This window comes from Pezoporus occidentalis, unplaced genomic scaffold (assembly GCF_034315485.1).
Source record: "Pezoporus occidentalis ecotype Australia unplaced genomic scaffold, CSIRO_AGI_Poc_V1 ctg56, whole genome shotgun sequence".
Taxonomy (NCBI): domain Eukaryota; kingdom Metazoa; phylum Chordata; class Aves; order Psittaciformes; family Psittacidae; genus Pezoporus; species Pezoporus occidentalis.
In genome coordinates, this window is record NW_026915899.1 from 832,999 (window position 1) to 850,690 (window position 17,692).

A 17,692-nucleotide genomic window follows, 5' to 3' on the forward strand; every position below is an offset into this window, starting at 1 on the left:
GTGGCTTCCCTACCTATCTTTTGCTAACTATTTCTGTCAAGCCTTTTTTTTTCTTTCCCTACTTCCTACTCTACTATTCTGTCTGCTTCATTACCTTCTTAATATCATAATGAGCATTAATTAATAAAGTGGTTTATGAACTCAGGGGCAATAGAAGAACTGTGGATTCACAGACTAAAGAATACCTATCTTTGTGACTAAGAATACCTACCTGCTAACTGGTTTGTTTTTACTAGTTATCAGTTGTAGTCACATGCCCTTCATATTAAATGTTTCCTTATTCCTCAGTATTTTGAAGACTTTAATTACAGGAAAAATGTCATTTGATTGACCAGAAATACATATTTTGTTTGTCGGTGAATTAATAAGGATGCCCAAAGGCAGAGTTTGACTGACTGCAGTAGATTTATTTTGACATTTTTCATTCTTGTCACCTTTATGCAGTTCAGTAATTGGTTAACAGCAAACTAGATCAGAGGTCATTCTCTGTCCCTGAGGCCATGCACTGCAGTATGACATACATACATACATAAATAAAACTAAACTGTCTTGCACTCTCCTCTCCTTCTAAGCCCACCAAACCAAGCAGTTAACCAGGGTGGTTTTACCTTTTGTGGGAAGAAGCTCTGGCTTAGGCATTCCTCCAAACCATGACCAGGGCTTGTCAGGAGGAGTGGCAGTTGGCACAAACCAAAGCTCTACCACCTGTGCTAGTAACTGCACCAATAGCAAACCAGCCCAGACTGTATCATGTCAGTGCTTGAAACCATCCCCTGGTCCTGTTCGGTTTATACTTCTAGTTGTAGTCTCTGATTCTGACTGACCTGAGTAGGCAAAAGAGCTGTACTAGCAGAGTTCATTTAAGTTGGTATAAAACTAGGGTAGATATCATCTCAGTCTAAGTAAGAGGAAAGAAAACCGCATCATCCCTGCTTTAGGTGATACAAAAGGGTATATCATGCTGGCTGATACTGATAAGGGAGCTAATCCTCCTTTGCACCCTGGCTTCCCAGCAGTTACATTCACACTTGAAAGCAAGGCTGATTGAGACAGTAATAACGGCTGTAACTATGTCATTTTTATTCGTCTAGCAAATTATTTTGTAAAATCACGCTCTATCATTAAAGTCTAATTGGTAGAAAGACTTTTTGAGAGAAATGCAGTGACTACACTTCAAATAAAGGAAATTTATTTATTAAAAGGAAAATCTTGATAGATGGATTTGGTTTGTATTATGAATGTGTCTTTCAGAAAATAAGATTGCTCATTCAGCCTCCTCTCTTTTCTCTATCACAAAGGATGGTGATCAAAGCATGCTTTCATGACAACAACCAAAGGTTTCTTTTTCTAAAAAATGTTCTTTTTTTGAATTATTTACATGCTTTGCAGTTTAGAATTAATCAATAAAATAATCATTGAGTATATTAATCAATGTATGTAAATAAACATTATGTAAAGAATAAAATTTCAAATAATTTAAACTTTAGTTTTGGTTCTTGATGTTTGTAAAGTGCATTATCCTTAAGAAAAATAAATGCTTTATTGTGTTTGAAAAAAAATGCTTAGAGATCATGAATGTTTAGCAGAAACCATAAAGATTGCACAACATACATGTTTAATACTTCAGATCTATGAATTTTATTTCTGTGAAAAAGTTTATCATATTTTAAAGTACCTTCCTTTAGAATATTGATTATCAGATTACTATGGCATTACACATGGCAGATTTACAAACACTTGATATAAAAAAAACTTCCTGTTTTATTTTATATGTATTTTTTCAAGCTAGAACTGCTCTAAGGAAGAACAGCTTTCAGATTGCACCATTTTACAAAATACCAGAATTAATTCTGTGTATGATAACACATCTTCTTTTTAATTCTAAAATTGTCCATCTTTATCCTTTCAAAGTAACTATGAAGGGTGTCAGTAAATTGAGTCTCAGTATGGCAGAGAATCAAGAGGATTCATGTAGAGCAAGCTGGGCAAACAATTTTGTAATTCTCATGGTAAAAGCGAAAAACACATGCCTGGTTTGGTTATTACAGTCTGCTCTATCTTAATTTCTTGTAGAAAGCTTTGGAAAAGGGACTGATTGTCCTTACATCAGCTGCAATTTACTTAGAAAGTTAAAATACATGTTACTTCAGCAGACAATAGACAGCTCTCAAATGTATTAAATACCTTCAAGTGTTAAAAAGATTTTTTTTAAAGGGAATTGCATTTGTGAATTCTACTCTGTTGTCTGAAAAAGTCATAGATTTACCTATCAGAAAAGTTGTAGTTTGGTGAGCTTGATTTGTAATTAAGTGGTTGAAAATGTTTTAACCTGAAATTTGAGATAAAACATACTAAATAGCAATTACAACTGTATGTATTATTCCTTCAATACAGCAAATAGCCATCTTGTTAGTCTAATCTTTTTTCCAAGATGTCTTGGGAGTATTTTAATTTCCAAGGATTGGGGACCATATAATACTTTAATTTTTTGCTTTGCTTGCATTTAGAAGATAACATTCTCCGCTGAAGTATGGAGTGTTCTGCATGTTATTACTTGTTGTCAAATGGCTGCCAAGGGCTGTTGGTCGAGGAGCCACTTTGACAGTTCAGATGTAAAGCAAGGAGAAGGAAATGTGCTGTTTCAAATGCTTTAGACAACTAACTGTCATTTGGTCCATTTTGCAGATTCTGTATGAGTTCCTTTTACTTTCCATAGGGATAGAGAAGTAATATTACCTATTAATTTAATCATGAAAGATTTTAAAAGGCAATTCCTGTACCTACTTTTCAGTCTCTCCCAATGACACATGCACAGAGTTTTCTCTGAAATAGACTATAACCCATTCATTGGTAGAAAAATGATTCTTCTTTTTGCAAATACACAAGCTTTCCGTACTAAAAAAAAGGTACTAAATAGAGGCATAGTTAAATGATTTCGTGCTGGCCTGGGTAGGCTGTGTGATGTCTTACTGTATTTTACCATGATACTGAGGGTGGATGCTGACATTCTGTTGTTCTTTTTGCCCACACACAACAAACTCTGTGAAGCAAAATTGTATTTAGCTTCCATTTAAAAAAAAGGCTTGGATAACATGGTACTGCTGATATTCTGAAAAGCTTTGAGTAATTGAAGAAATTCAACAGGATAAGGGTGGAATTAATTGAGCCTAAGTTTATCTCTCCAAAAATTAAGCGTCTAACTGTGAGTTACAGTAGATTTCTCTTATCATCAGAGGAAAGAAAGTGGGATCTCTAGAGAATGATTCTGAGCTATCTAGTATGGTTATCTCTGTCCAAGGGCTGCAGAAGAACTCTAGAAAAGTCAAATGTCATCCATCTTTCAGTGGCTGGAAATGCTAGAACTGGTCCTTTGTAAGATGTGTATCTAAATCATAGGCTTTTCTTTACAATGTCTTTCACTAGAACTTGCTTGTTCCTCTACTCTACTCTACTCTACTCTACTCTAAAAAGTAGAGGATAGTTTTGTGTTTATTGTCAGAATTTTAGGCATATTGCTGGATAAACTGAATATAAAATTTAAGTTATCAAGTTACACTTTTAGGATTCATATAATCCTAATAATAGTTTGTATAATCTGCAATGAGCTGTATTTGAGTTCTTTTAAATGTGAATAGTTAAGTTTTAGCAGATTTACACCAAACAAGACAAATTATGTGATTTTTGTTATTAGACAGTCATAACTCAGATGATGACATTTTGTTGGTCCGTTAACATTTCTAAGCATTTGTATTCCATTCAAGTTAACAAAGTAATTTAGAGACCTGTCTATAAAATCTTACTTCCTTAGTCCAGCATTTACTTACTCAGCCAAAGCATTGCAGACCTTTAAGGTTACATCTATCCCACCATTGTGCAGCCATTGTGTAATTTAGATTTTCAAAATATTTTACAATCATTTTAAAAGTCTAAATCCCGTACAATAATTCTAAAGACAAGAACAGGTGTGTTGCATGCAATACGAGATACAGTTCTTTCTTTTAACTGTGTATGTTACAGAATTCTGAAGGGTGAAACTCTGTCTTTGGATGCTCATGAGCTAATAATATTGCAGGCAAGACCTATGTTATCATTGGCAGGGACAAGAAGGGAAGCTGGGCCCTGGAAGAGGAAAAAGCTAACACTGAATACTAAATAAAACTGTCTTTCCGATTGATCCACGCATTTCTGTAGCATGATTGTTTTCCATGCGTGAATACTTTCTGCCTGCATATTGGGAGGCTGGTCAGTTAGTCAGTTTGAAGAGTAAAATTTTAAAAGCAGATGATAATTTCTTGTCTTTGCCTGTGTTCTTTTAAATAGGAACAGATGTCTCAAGTGTTAGATGCGATGTTTGAAAAGCTGGTTGAAGGAGGGGAACATGTCATTGATCAAGGGGATGATGGTGACAACTTCTACGTCATCGATAGGTGAATCGCTGTTTCTTATTATAGCACAAAGTATTATGCAAAAGTCCACTGAGAAAAATCTGTTTCTCTATGTAGTTGTATTTAACTCTTACATATGTTTACATGGGAGAAAAAAGAAAAGAACATGCGTGAGCCAGTGCAGCTCTCTGAGCTACAGAGAGCAGTGTTTGAACAGAATTTTCATATGGAAATATGTCCCTAACCTCTTTATGTGTTGCTCGATCCCAAAGGCTGGTTTTGGTTTGATTTACATGGAAAGAAATCTAATGCAAACCACAATGGTAAAAGTTTTACAGCTCAATATTTGAAATCTTACTGCATTTCAATACTATGTGCAAACTTTATTGCTTACATGAATGTTATTAGTCCTTCAGTAGCTAAGTCATTATGCTTCATTTGGAAATCTGTATCGCAAAAAGCAGGTAACTAAGTAAAATCTTATTGATCACAAAGCTGTTGATAATTGCTGAATCCAGTGAGTTAGGAAGAGTGTTTACCTTGGAATCCTTCACTAGTCTGTTGGCACAGGCTCAACCACGCTGTCCCAAAACACTTTTTCTTATTTCTACCTTTACTTTTAGGCTAACACAGTGATTTCTCAGAGAGTTTGAAAGAAGTATTATGCTAAAACTCTAAAGAAACACAGAAGTTTTTGGTCAGTGTAGATCAGAATAGCCAGCCGGCCAAAAGAGGTGATTATTCTGCTGTATTTAGCATTGGTGCAGCTTCACCTTGAGTAGTCTGTGCAGTTCTGAGTCTCACAGTTTGAGAAGGATGTTAAGTTATTTATATGTGCCCGAAGGACAGCAACAAAGCTGGTGAAAGGGCTGGAAGGCATGTCCTGTGAGGAGCAGCTGAGGACTTTGTGTTTCTTTAGTTTAGAGAAAAGAAAGCCGATGGGTGACCTCAATGCCCTTTACAGCTTCCTGAGGAGGGGAGGTGGAGAGGGGGGTGTTGAGCTCTTCTTCCTGGTATCCAGTGATAGGATGCATGGGAATGGTTCAGAGCTGCACAAGGGGAGGTTCAGTCTGGACATTGGAAAAATTTCTATACCAAAAGTGTAGCCAAACACTGGAACAGGTTTCCCTGACAGGTGGTCAATGCCCTAAGCCTGTCAGTGTTTGAGAGGCATTTGGACAGTGCCATTAGTAACATGCTTTAACTTTTGTTCAACCCTGAAGAGGTCGAACTTTTGGAGTAGATCATCATCACAGATCCCTTCCCACTGAAATAGTCAGAAGATCACAGAAGTGTGGAAGGATTCTTTGCTTAAGAGTCAGTGTTTTTCAGCTTCATGATGTTACAGTTCGTCATCTCTTATCCAAAAAGCTGCAGGGACTTCACAGTATTCTCTCAGCCTTGCAGTTTTTAGGTGCAGTGAATCACCTCTAAGTCCCTTACCAATAAGATCATTGTACAGATTTTTGTGCTGCATTCGTGTGATTTATCAACACATACCATACAAATACTCAGCGCTGAACAAAATGATGACTCAGCATTAATGGGGATGGCTCTGTCATGTTTTACAAGGTACCAGATTTTAATGCATTCCCAAAGCAAAAAAAAAAAAAAAGGTTCCTAATTTAATGATGGGAAGAAATAATCCAAAATACATTGGATAAATACATGCCTTTATTTCATAATCTTAAATAGCATTCATATCCATTCCTTCTGTTTCCTGCACGTCCTCTATTTATTACATTATAAATTACTACTGCAGAATATTTTAAATGTCAAATAACTTGTATTATTATTTCAGTGACCATACCATAGCAATTTTTTGCAAAAACTTGTTACATTTGTATTTAGTGTGTTTAAAATTAGGAAAGAGATACTAAATCAGATATTTTTTAATAAGTTCCAATGATTGATAGATCACTGTACATTCAGTCTATCTTTAATCTGATTTAATGTAAAAACTAATAATCCTATCCTTCCCTTTAAAAAGGAACTACTTTTCTTATTTATGGAAGTGATTGATACATCTCTGCAAGGTGTTTAATAAGTGAATGTATATTTCAAACACTTTATCTTTGGAATTCATGGTAAAAAAAAAAAAACATAGCGAGAGGCTGCTTAGGAAAGACCAGACTGGATTCTACTCACTGTATTTGCATATTTTATTGACAGAGGTACATATGATATTTATGTAAAATGCGATGGTGTTGGGAGATGTATTGGAACCTATGATAACCGAGGAAGTTTTGGTGAGTTGGCCTTAATGTACAATACACCCAGAGCAGCTACAATTATAGCTACCTCTCCTGGTGCCATCTGGGGCTTGGTAAGTGAAATACTTGTTGTAAGATACTAGTTGTTTAAAATGTTCTATATAAATTGCACTGGTCTACTGTATCAGCATTAAAAAGAAATACAATTTTTGAAAGTTTAATTTTAAAGATTCTGACAATTCCCAACACAATGCTGTCTTTTTTCCAGAATCTGCAGAAGCAAACCTGAAGCTTAAGAAAACAGAGTGTTTTTAAAAAAAAAGACCATTTTGTGTTATTCTATTTTAATGATCATTTCCCAAATTGCAGACCACTTGACAAGTGCTTAGGCAAATATATAAGATGTTTTTCCACATCTTGATAGGAAATGCCTTTGGTTCCAGAGTACAATTCAAATACAAGGTTATTTTTCAGTGTTATATTATCTGGATCTTTGACAACAGTAACAGAATTTACCAAAAGAGTGAAATTAGGATAGCCACCTTCTTCAAGATGAACATACCAATGTAATGACTGATCCCAAGATAACATTTTCCTCTTGAAACAAAGCATGTGGTTTTTCACCACTTTAATCCACATGAATTTTGGGATCATGGCAGGGTTTAGGACACTGTAAGAATGGCTTTAAACTGTGTTGGGTTCTATTGGCCAGCGAGTCCCACCTGTAGCAGTGAAGGTTTGCAAACCATTTCACCTCTGTCTCTGACACAGTCTTATGAAATTAAGAAAAGAAAACAGCATACATGTAGTTTTTCCATCTGTCTGCTTCACTGGGATTGCCAAACAGTTAGCTGTTTAGGGCAGCAATGAGTCTTGTTCTGCTGAAATAGCAGAAAGTGGACTCTGACCTAAGACCCAGTGTATTTTGGTTTTGTTTGTATAAGAATATAAAAACCTCTTGGAGTACATATCAGTACGTGTGGGACCTCAGGATAATGAATAAGCTTTGTAAATTAAATATTGAGGCTTTCTTAAATGTCTTAAATTACCCACTTGACCTGTTTTAAGGTAAACTCTGTACCTTCTATATGTAAACTCTGTATGTATTCTCTGCCAAAGGACAGAGCATTTCTCAACGTGAGTCAGATCAGGAGCTTAACTTTGATTGACCTCTAGAGGAATCTTTCTCAACTGACTGTATGGGGAGACCAGCCAGCTAGTTTGATGGCTATGCCAAAATTGGGCAATTTGGACATATTCGTCCATGTCTAAAGTATTTTCTACCATGCATGTATTTTCTCTTAATAAACTCTCCTTTCCTCTTTATATTCACAGGACAGGGTAACATTCCGAAGAATCATTGTAAAAAATAATGCCAAAAAGAGAAGAATGTATGAAAATTTTATTCAGTCGTTGCCATTTCTTAAATCTTTAGAAGTAAGATTTCTGTTGTGTTATTTTAATGGTTGTATCGGAGGTACTTGATAAGATTCTGCTTTTGCACAGTTTGAATTTGGAATTCAGTTTTTCTCCACAGTAAAATTTTGAATACATTTGTTTTGGAGAGATACTATATTTTTGATATTTCTCATTTTTCAGGATAAAGAGCTATTGTTAATATTGTATTTTAAAAAATATGTTTGTTTGTTTTTTTTTTACCTTTACCTTATTAAGCTTAATTTTACTAGATATTAGCCAATAAAATTAAACAATGATTTAGGGAATTACAAAATATTTTCATTTAACAGCTATATTTTTACCTGCATGCTTTTCTGAAAATAATTTTTGAAGACTTGGGATACATAGACTTCTTACCAAAATGGAAGCTCTATCAAAACATCTAGCTGTTAAGATTATAATACACCTTCTGTAACACTGTTCAGCAGTTCTTCTTTTTTTTATTGATTACCAAACCAGGAATATAAAGATACATTTTTCTGTGCAAAGATTCATGAAAAGAAAGGGCTTTCTAAGTAAAATATTGTAATGTTAACCAAATATTTCTTACATTTTCTGTTTTTAAATGAAGGTATCTGAGCGTTTAAAAGTGGTTGATGTGATTGGTACCAAAGTGTACAAAGATGGAGAACAAATCATTGCTCAGGTACAGTTTATTTCTTATTTTAGTTTTTCTATTCCAATAAGTAACAATTTAACATTTTATCTATAGACAATACATACTTTTAAGCTAAGTTTTTCTTTTACAGCCAAAACAAATCAAAAAATATCTTTGATCTAAGAGAGGTGATTATTTGGCTTCAGAAGCTAATTTTTCACTTCTGGTACCTTGAAAAACATCCCTTTGTTGGTATCAATAAAGGAGTCAACATTTTTAGTATACTTAGAAATTCAAACTATACAGAAGAATGTTTGCTTCCAATAGAACCATAGAATTGCTTAGCCTGGATCTTTTGAGATCATTGAGTCCAACTGTTAACCCAGCACTGGCAAGTCCATCACTAAACCATCTCCCCAATAGGAGCACTGAAGACTTTACCTTGTTGTGTTCTTAAAGTTGATAATCTTTTGAAGAAGAATGCAGAAGTGAACTTTTCAGGGTAGGCAGCTGAGATTGTCTTGCCCCAAAACAATTACTGGGTATCAGATAGCCTTTGGAGGATTATGATACTAGAAATCATTTGGAAGGAATACAAAGGTGGAGAAACAAGAGTAAGGATCCAAAAATCTTCCATAACATTGTTTTTCTCCATTTTTTTCGGTAAAGCATAGTCAGCTATGTCTTTGCATGAAAAGGCCTTGCTGTCAGTTCTGTATAGATGTTTTGATTATTATGTGCCTAGAGTATGGTTTTCACATTAAAAGTTCTTTCTTTTGCAACAGATATCTAAAGGATGAGCTTCAAGGCACTGGCAGCAAATATTTTAATGTTAGCATGAAACTAAAAAGGAAATTTCACATTTCCTTTACTTAATTTATTTTTTTCTTCTACAGGGTGACTTGGCTGATTCCTTCTTCATTGTGGAATCTGGAGAAGTAAGGATTATAATGTCAAGGAAGGTAAACATCCCTAAACCACAAAATTTTTTAAATCTTGATATATTCTAAGTGCTAAGCAGTAATGTTACCATTGGTGCTTATTTTTCTTATGCAGTCCTGAGTTCAGTAAATCTGTGTATCATTCTCTATCTTCCTTTCTCTTTTTCTACCTGATATTTCAGGATAAACAAGATGTAGAAGAGAATGGAGCAGTTGAAATAGCTCGATGCTCAAGAGGACAGTATTTTGGAGAACTTGCGCTTGTAACTAACAAACCACGAGCCGCTTCTGCATTTGCTCTTGGCACTGTCAAATGTTTAGGTATTGTTCAATAGTATTTTATATCTAATGTGAAATGACACATAATCTAGCTGGTTGTTTTTATTGTGAACTCTTGTCTTTCTCCAGAATATAAGATTGAAATACCTTTACCCAAATAAGACTGTTTATCATCTATTACTGTGCATTCCTATTTACATAATTATCTGCAAAAAATATTTGTAATCGATAACTGGTATTTAACACAAATTCTCCAAAATTTCTCTTGATTGCATGGAAGTAAAAATTGTTTCCGGACATTACAGAGGGTATTGCTGCAAACCATTTATAGTTATCAGATAAATGTTTAATACCCTGCAGAAAGGTAAATTATTTCTTTTTTCAGTAGACCTTCATCCAAGAAATAACTGTGGTAAAAATCCTGTCCCATTTTATTACCATGACTTAAGCTTTAGCATATTCTTTGTCTTCACAAGCTGTTAATTTAATCACACTGTAGTCTCAGGCATAGGGAATGCAAAGACCAAAGGAGTTGTGCTCATAGATAACCCTTCGCATCCATTGCTTTTCATGGTCTGGTGCTTACCTCCTAAATATTTTTATCTAATTATGGGAAAACTGTATACTGCAAAGACAGATTTAGCATTCTTGAATGACTTTACCAAGCCAGTAACCAGAAGTTTCTCACTTATAAAGGTACTGTGTTTTTTTTTAAATCCTTATCTCCAAACACACAGAGATGATAAGGCAATAAAGATCAAAGAGGATAGACAGGAAAGACTAAGAGGCAGTGGTGAGGAAGAGTGTCATTACTCAGTATGTGTGAGTCACAAAGATCTCTGGCACTTTTCCAAATAGCAGAGATCTTGACTCTTTTTTTGGGAGCCAAGAGACTACAGGCCACCAGGTTGGAAGCTGGCTCATGTATGAAGTTTCCTCCCTGGCCTGTTGGTTCCCTAGAACTATAATGGATAACAGTATGTGATCGGGTAAAAAAAAATCTGGTCAGCTGCGCACTGACATTACACATGAATTACTGCCTCCAACTTTTTGCATGTTTGCTGGGAAATAAGTATCTATTACAATTTCCACTGTGGGTGGAAGCAAGTGAAAATAGCAAGGATGTACACCCCAAATACAGCCAGTAACATCAGCAAAAGATGTATTTTTTGTAAATCTCAAGGGTCTTAAAACCGTATTCTTGGGAGGAATCCAGACTTCTTCAGCAGCTCTTGGGTGACATAAATCTTAATAAGAAAATATTTTCAAAATAAGAAATGCAGCAAATTCTGTGTTTACTTATGAAGTTTCAAGGCAGCAGCAATATGTTGGTTGATCTTGGTTTTGCCACGGTAAGTGGTTCTCTTCTGTTCAAACAAAGTATATACCTCAGTAGTATCTGTCCTTTCATTTAAAATCTTATATTGGAATGTCATGAACACCAGGATTAGTGTCTGCAACTGACATGCACATTGTATTTTTTTTTCTCTTTCTCTCTCCTTCTGTATTAGTTATGGATGTGCAGGCATTTGAAAGGCTTTTGGGACCTTGTATGGAAATTCTGAAAAGAAACATTGCAAACTATGAAGAGCAGCTAGTTGCTCTGTTTGGAACAAACATGGACATTGCCGATACCAGTGCATGAACTAAACATTGGAGCAACAAGATCTGTTATGAGAATATAGCACAGTAGTGGTTAGTCCACTGAGAAATTGTCTTTCTTCCTATAGATGCCAAGCATTTTCTCTGATTTTAAGAATGGGTTTGGGGGTATTTTTTTGACTTCTTACAGTGGAAATACTAGTAAACAAAACAGGAATTTAATAAATAATGGACTTGATTTTTAAAAGTGCTGAGTATTGATAGTTTCATCTGCTATCAAGAGGACCTGTAGTAATACGGCACCTTTGAAAATCAAGTCCTTTCACACAGCATTTCCTTAGAGTAGATTTCAAAAAAAAACCCCACATGCCATGAACTTGTTAAACCATCTTCTGTTCTTCAAAAAGGTTACAACTTTTCTGGAAAGACTGTTAGTTTGAATGTGATATGTTGAAAGTATTAGTGCACACAAAGTGTTTATATGTATTAATACAGAAGATATACAGTAGATATTACTTTCTGACTATTACAGTTGTCATGATTTTATGTTGCATTTATCACAGATGTAGTGAATCACAAGACTAATCGTAAGATAAAGCATGACAATGCATTTTGTGTAATGCTCATGACCCAAATCTGATTTTTAACATTTTGTAATTTGTTTTAAAGTCCTCTTTGTTTAATATGTCATGTTTCAGCACGACATTGTAATATCTTATGCAATTTAGAGGACTTGTATATTTTTGCAATAAACTGCATTTTTTTATTAGTTACATGTATTCTGTACATGAGTGAGGACAGCTGACAAATTAACCTTCATGCTCTAAAGGCATAGGTCGTCGTCATGTTCTACCCAATCATATATAACCCTATGCTGTTTTCCTTCTCCCTTGTGTTATATTTATGCATTTTGTCTTCTCTATCTATGCTTGTTCTCCAGATTTTTTTAGATCTCACTTTTTTTATCTGTTAAATCTTTTACCTGTTTCAAATGAAATGATCTCTGTATTTCTCTCTTCTTACAGTCTGATCTTAGCTATCAAAGACCAGATTCCATTACTGAAGTGATTGATATCGAAAGCCATGCTAAACTAAGCTTGTCCTTGAAAAACCTTTATCAGGAAGTGCAAAAATATTTTTTATTTGAAAGATCAATACTTCAGAAGCTTTGCAGAATTCTGTAAAGTGTGTCATTGTTAAAGCTAACACGTCCTGCTTTCAGAAACATGTAGGTCATCATAATATCTTTTTAGCCATAATAGCATGAGATACCTTCTGAGACTGAGGAGAGAGAAAATCATCTTAATTATGAGCACAGGGCTCATTGCTTACAAGGGTCTGTGACTGGAAATTTCAGGCACAGTCCAATTTTAATACTGCTTACTGACCTGTCTGTTGATGTTCATGGAAAGCTAGTGCACATAATGGAGACTGGCAATAGTTCTGCCAAAATGATACTACAAGAATTGTAGGAAGGCTGCTTCTGCCCTGTTTCAAACACCTGAATTATTACCATCTTTCCTTCTTAGATAATGACTTTTCTAATGCCATATATTTGTGTACGTCAATGTAATTGTTATCCTATAGTTAGTTATATGTTCTGACAACTTCTATAAACATACCTGTAAATGAAATTATGATTATATAATAACAACGTGTAATTTATATCATACAGGATGGTATAAATTATACGTCAGATTCCAAAAAAAATGCCATTTGAGCAAAATTTGCAAATGTGGGGGGTTTTTTGGTTGTTTTTCTTTGTTGTTGTTGTTGGTTTTGGGGGGTTGTTTTTTTTTTTTTTAACCTAGAAACCTGGTTTGAATAATTGCACATACGATAAATTGCCTTTGTACTTTTGATTTATGGAAAAAAGAGAAGCCTGTTATACTAGAAGGAAATATCAGGTAACCAAAATCTACACTTTGCCATTCTGTATGCTGAATCTCTAAAAGCTTACCTATATTTTGCACTAGCTTGATGTGATTAAAAAAAATGCTACAAATTACTTGTATGGCAGTAAACTACTATCAAGGTCATAAATGCCAGTCATCATATTTTCAATATCGTTGGTTATATTTAAAGTTTCCTTACAATAAACAACACTTTTATATAAAACCCCCTCTGTTTATTGATATTGTTGTGTTATAATGCCATTATCATGAGGCTGTAAGTGACCTATTCATTTCTTAAAATATTCATAATTCTGAACTAGAATTCTTTCATGTTGATTTTCATAAAGAGATGTTTTGTGAATGCTGTCTCTGCTCAGAATAGACTACATGGTTGTGTGGTAATCACCATAGCTACTTTGTATTTGATGATTTGCTTGGAGTTTATATCTGGGCAAAAGCTGTGCAGTGACAAATTTAAGATAATCAGAGACTCTGGATTTTCTGAGTCCCGAAGTACAACATCCTGTTGCAGCAGTTTTATTGTGTTGTTCCTGGGGACTGGATGTTTTCTGTAATTTTCTTTGTTGGTAAATTCAGGGCAGTTTAACCAACAGAAATAAACTGTTGCTTTGTAAGTTTCATCCAGATCATTATATCCTCCATCACTCAGCACATGGGATTTCTCCTGCATCTATTCATACATACACGTCAAACATGCCAGTCTTCATGTCATAAATATGGTGAGTGTTCATCTTAAGAAGGAAATCATACCAAGTCACTGATTTTTAATGATCTTTCAGAAGATAGCTCTAATAATTTTAAACGCTATCATGTTTACCTTATAAGGTCCATACTTGGATTAACTGATGCTTCTGTTATTAAAGATTTTTATCATCTTTATTTGTAGTCAGGCTGCTAAAGGAACAGGGCTTTGGCAGTTGCTTGGCATGTACATGTTTGTTTCTTTCCTCTATCCCCAGCCTCACCAATGACGTATAGTTCTCCAGATTATTTAAATGAATTTAATAGTTGGCTAGATTCTAAAGGGGAGAGAACCCCCCAGATGCTCCAATGTTGAAAATATGCCCTGCTGGGGGAGGGGAGAAAAGCCTAAGAGAAATCCTGTAGGAAGAAGTCATTCATGGGCTTACATGTTACCAAGCTAAAGAGAATCCACATGGCAGCAAATGTTTACAAATGCTTTAACCATGAGAAACAAAATTCAACTACAGCCCTCAGACGATCACAAGACTCAAACCCTGAGGACAACAAGCCTCCTTGGAATTAGTGCTGATGCCATCACTTCTAAAATGCCATTTGTTTGTGCTTTATGGGATTTTATTCAAGTTCATCTGGAATAAACACTCCTGAAACCATTCCCTTTTGATCTTCTGTTTGAGGTCCAGAAGTGACTGATTGTGGAACTCTTGGGGCAAATCTGTGAAGAGCAATGTGAAACCATCTGCAACCTAAATCACTGTCACTCTGTCTTCTTTCTTTGTGTTTTCTTTTGTATTCAGTAAAGACTGTTCTTACTGGAAAGGTGGGTTTGGTTGTGGTTTGGTTTTGGTGGTTTGGTTTTGTTTTGTTTGAAATGTTGGGTGCTCTAAGCTTTCTGTATGGTGACCCTGGGATACTCAGGTTACGATTTGTGTAATTTTGTAGTTTATAACAGACTTTCCATGGCAAGCATTACTGGTTTTCAAAATCAGGAATTCCCAGATGTATAAAATCAGTATCTGCTGTCATCCTTCACAGACCTGGCACATCAAATTCCTAGTCCTTTTTCAGACACTTACAGCATCTGACAGCTTTTGCTGAACAAATTGAAAAGTGGCTTTGCTCAAAGTCAGCTTGCCAGAGCACGGACATTCTAACATGCTCTTGCTAAAGTTTTTATGTTAGTTCCAAGCTCTTTTTATCCATTTGCATATGTTATGGTTATAAGTGTGGTGGTTTGGTTGTTTTTTTTTTTTAAGTTTCTAAGATATTTTCCTGTGTCTGTAGCTCTGAAATAGGTATTAGTGCAGTTTTCTCTGGGAGGAATTGTTTCTTTGTATATTGAGGATGTACAGATCTGTGCTGTTGACTGTCACACAGAATTGAGGATCATTTTCAAATCATTCTGAGAGATGTATTTCCTTCAGATACATACCAAGGCTGTTTCCAAGTTCTTAATCTACCTTTTGGCTCAGAAAGATGCTTAGCAGGCTGGACACTCACTTCATGGACTGAAGGGAAGCCAAATAATCTTTGTAGGATATGAAAAACCCAAAGAAAATTGCATTTTAACAGTGTCTATTCTTCAAACCATTTCCTTCTTTCCCTCTAGATTCTCTTTATTCACTCTTAACAGCCAGGTGAAGAGCCAGTGGCAGTAGCAGGGTGTAAGGCAAGTGGAGTGACTGGCTGGGTGCATGTTGGGATGCAGTGGTTTGGTTGACTGGGCAGCAACTCTCCTTTCCACATCCACTTGTCCCATCCCTGTCCCTTCCACAGCAGCAGATAAAGATGAGCTGGAGTGCAGAAATGGCATTGCAATGGCTGTGTGAATACCATGGGTAGGGTTGTGTTTCTCCCTTAGAACTGGTAGATGTATATGTATGTATAGGGGAACAGGGAAGAGACATAAACTGTTACATAAAAGAACCTGTGCCAAATCAAAACCATGTGAAAAACTGATGCTTAAGTTACACTAGGCCATTGTGACAGTATCTGCTGACTCAATCTTTTCTTATTGAGGTAAATTAAATTAGGATGGCCTAAAAATAGCATCATGGTATGAATACTTTGTTCTTTCTTCTTTTAAGGTATTGAATTATTTCAGCTGCACAGCTATGAAGTTTTGGGAAAGGGTAATGTGCTGTTCAGGTGTCTCTGTGGAAGACTAATTCCCTGGCAGCCGAGTGAGCATCTGGGACCTGCTCCCCACGTTTCTGAAGATGCTGGAAACTCAGTTCTGATAAATGTCTTTTTTGGAAAAGGCCACTCAATGTACCACCATGCTATATCTTTGTCCTTGTGGAGTCAGGTGGTGCGACTGTCTCAATCAATCTTAGCTTCACTGTACCATTAGTTTTTGGCTGCATCTGTATGGTTATACCCATCATAGGGAATTTTATGTGCCTGAGTCTATTTGCTAGTACTAAGGCATTGAATGACCAACATTCATTGTGTTTTTCAGTATTTTTGTGGGCTCATTTATAAGCTATCTTACAAGCTTTTTTCCAGCTTTCCACATGGGTAGCTATATGCAGATGGCCAACTGAGAATAGTCCTTGGCCTATAGTAGCTCCCCAACTGTATCCAAAAATTATTTCTTATTGGCCCACACAAAATCCATGCCAGGGCTAGTCTAAAAAAATAATAAATTTACAGGACAGATGATTGTATTCCATTTCCCAGGAACGCTCCCTGGCGTTTTAATTTACTAGCCAGCATAGGGGGAACCTGCAGATATCTGTAGTCTCTTCTTGACTGGTTTTACTGCAACTTTTGAGCTGGGATATAGGGTTTTCTTATCACTCTTCTGGTCTGTTTCTTGATATGTCAAGTCTTTCTTTTTTCTTGATATATCTGTCATTTATTATCTTGCTGTATCTTTGTAGGTGATAGAAGTTTAGCTAAAACTGGAATCTTTGCCATAATGACATGAAATTAATTTCTCATTAATTCCTAACCTGTCTTGGAAGAAAACAATACAAAATATACACCTGGCATGTTACTTGTTCTGTTTCCCCCCAACTTGAATCACTGCATGAGACAAGTGAAGTGTCCCTTCTAGTGCTGGAGAAATAAAGATCTTTTCTGGGACCAACAAGTCCTCTATTCCTCTGCTCCATGTTCCCAACAGCATCCTCTGTGAGGAGATAAAAAGAGGTGAAATATGGGAGCAGGCATGCCTAAGGTGGTTTTTAAGAAGGTGGAAACCCAACCGCCATTGCAGCTAGCCACGAAAGGCTGGGAGAAGAAATTGAGTACAAATAGCTTGGAAGTCATTATGAAAGGAGAAAATTGATGTGAGAGGGTCTGGCAGAATGGCTGCAGAACAGAGGCTGCACCATTGGGTGGAAGTGGAAGCTCTGGTGAGCAAGGTTGCTGTGATGCCTGGTGAGTATGTCGTTAGTCACTGAAGATGGATGTCTGCATGTGGACGTGAAAGCTCCTGTAGCAGAATTAAAACAATGATAGCGATATTTCACAGCAGTAGCAGCTGTGTCATCAGGACAGGACACTGCCTTTGGACAGGAGAGATGAAAAGTAGAGATAGGCACAAACCCAGTATATATTTTCCTAATATGACTTTGTAATATTACACATT

At 35.8% G+C, this 17,692-nt stretch overlaps 1 protein-coding gene across 1 annotated transcript in view; it reads left to right on the top strand.

Annotated features, from left to right (window-relative positions):
- PRKAR2B (protein kinase cAMP-dependent type II regulatory subunit beta) overlaps window positions 1-14,016 on the top strand; it is an 87,059-nt gene extending 73,043 nt beyond the window's left edge. Inside the window, exons 5-11 of the mRNA XM_062638285.1 lie at window positions 4,321-4,427; window positions 6,558-6,711; window positions 7,934-8,035; window positions 8,628-8,702; window positions 9,551-9,616; window positions 9,778-9,916; window positions 11,386-14,016. Of these exons, the coding sequence (XP_062494269.1) occupies window positions 4,321-4,427; window positions 6,558-6,711; window positions 7,934-8,035; window positions 8,628-8,702; window positions 9,551-9,616; window positions 9,778-9,916; window positions 11,386-11,519 (777 nt within the window). The 3' untranslated portion in view covers window positions 11,520-14,016. The remainder of the gene's footprint in view (window positions 1-4,320; window positions 4,428-6,557; window positions 6,712-7,933; window positions 8,036-8,627; window positions 8,703-9,550; window positions 9,617-9,777; window positions 9,917-11,385) is intronic.
- Window positions 14,017-17,692: the final 3,676 nt, after the last annotated feature.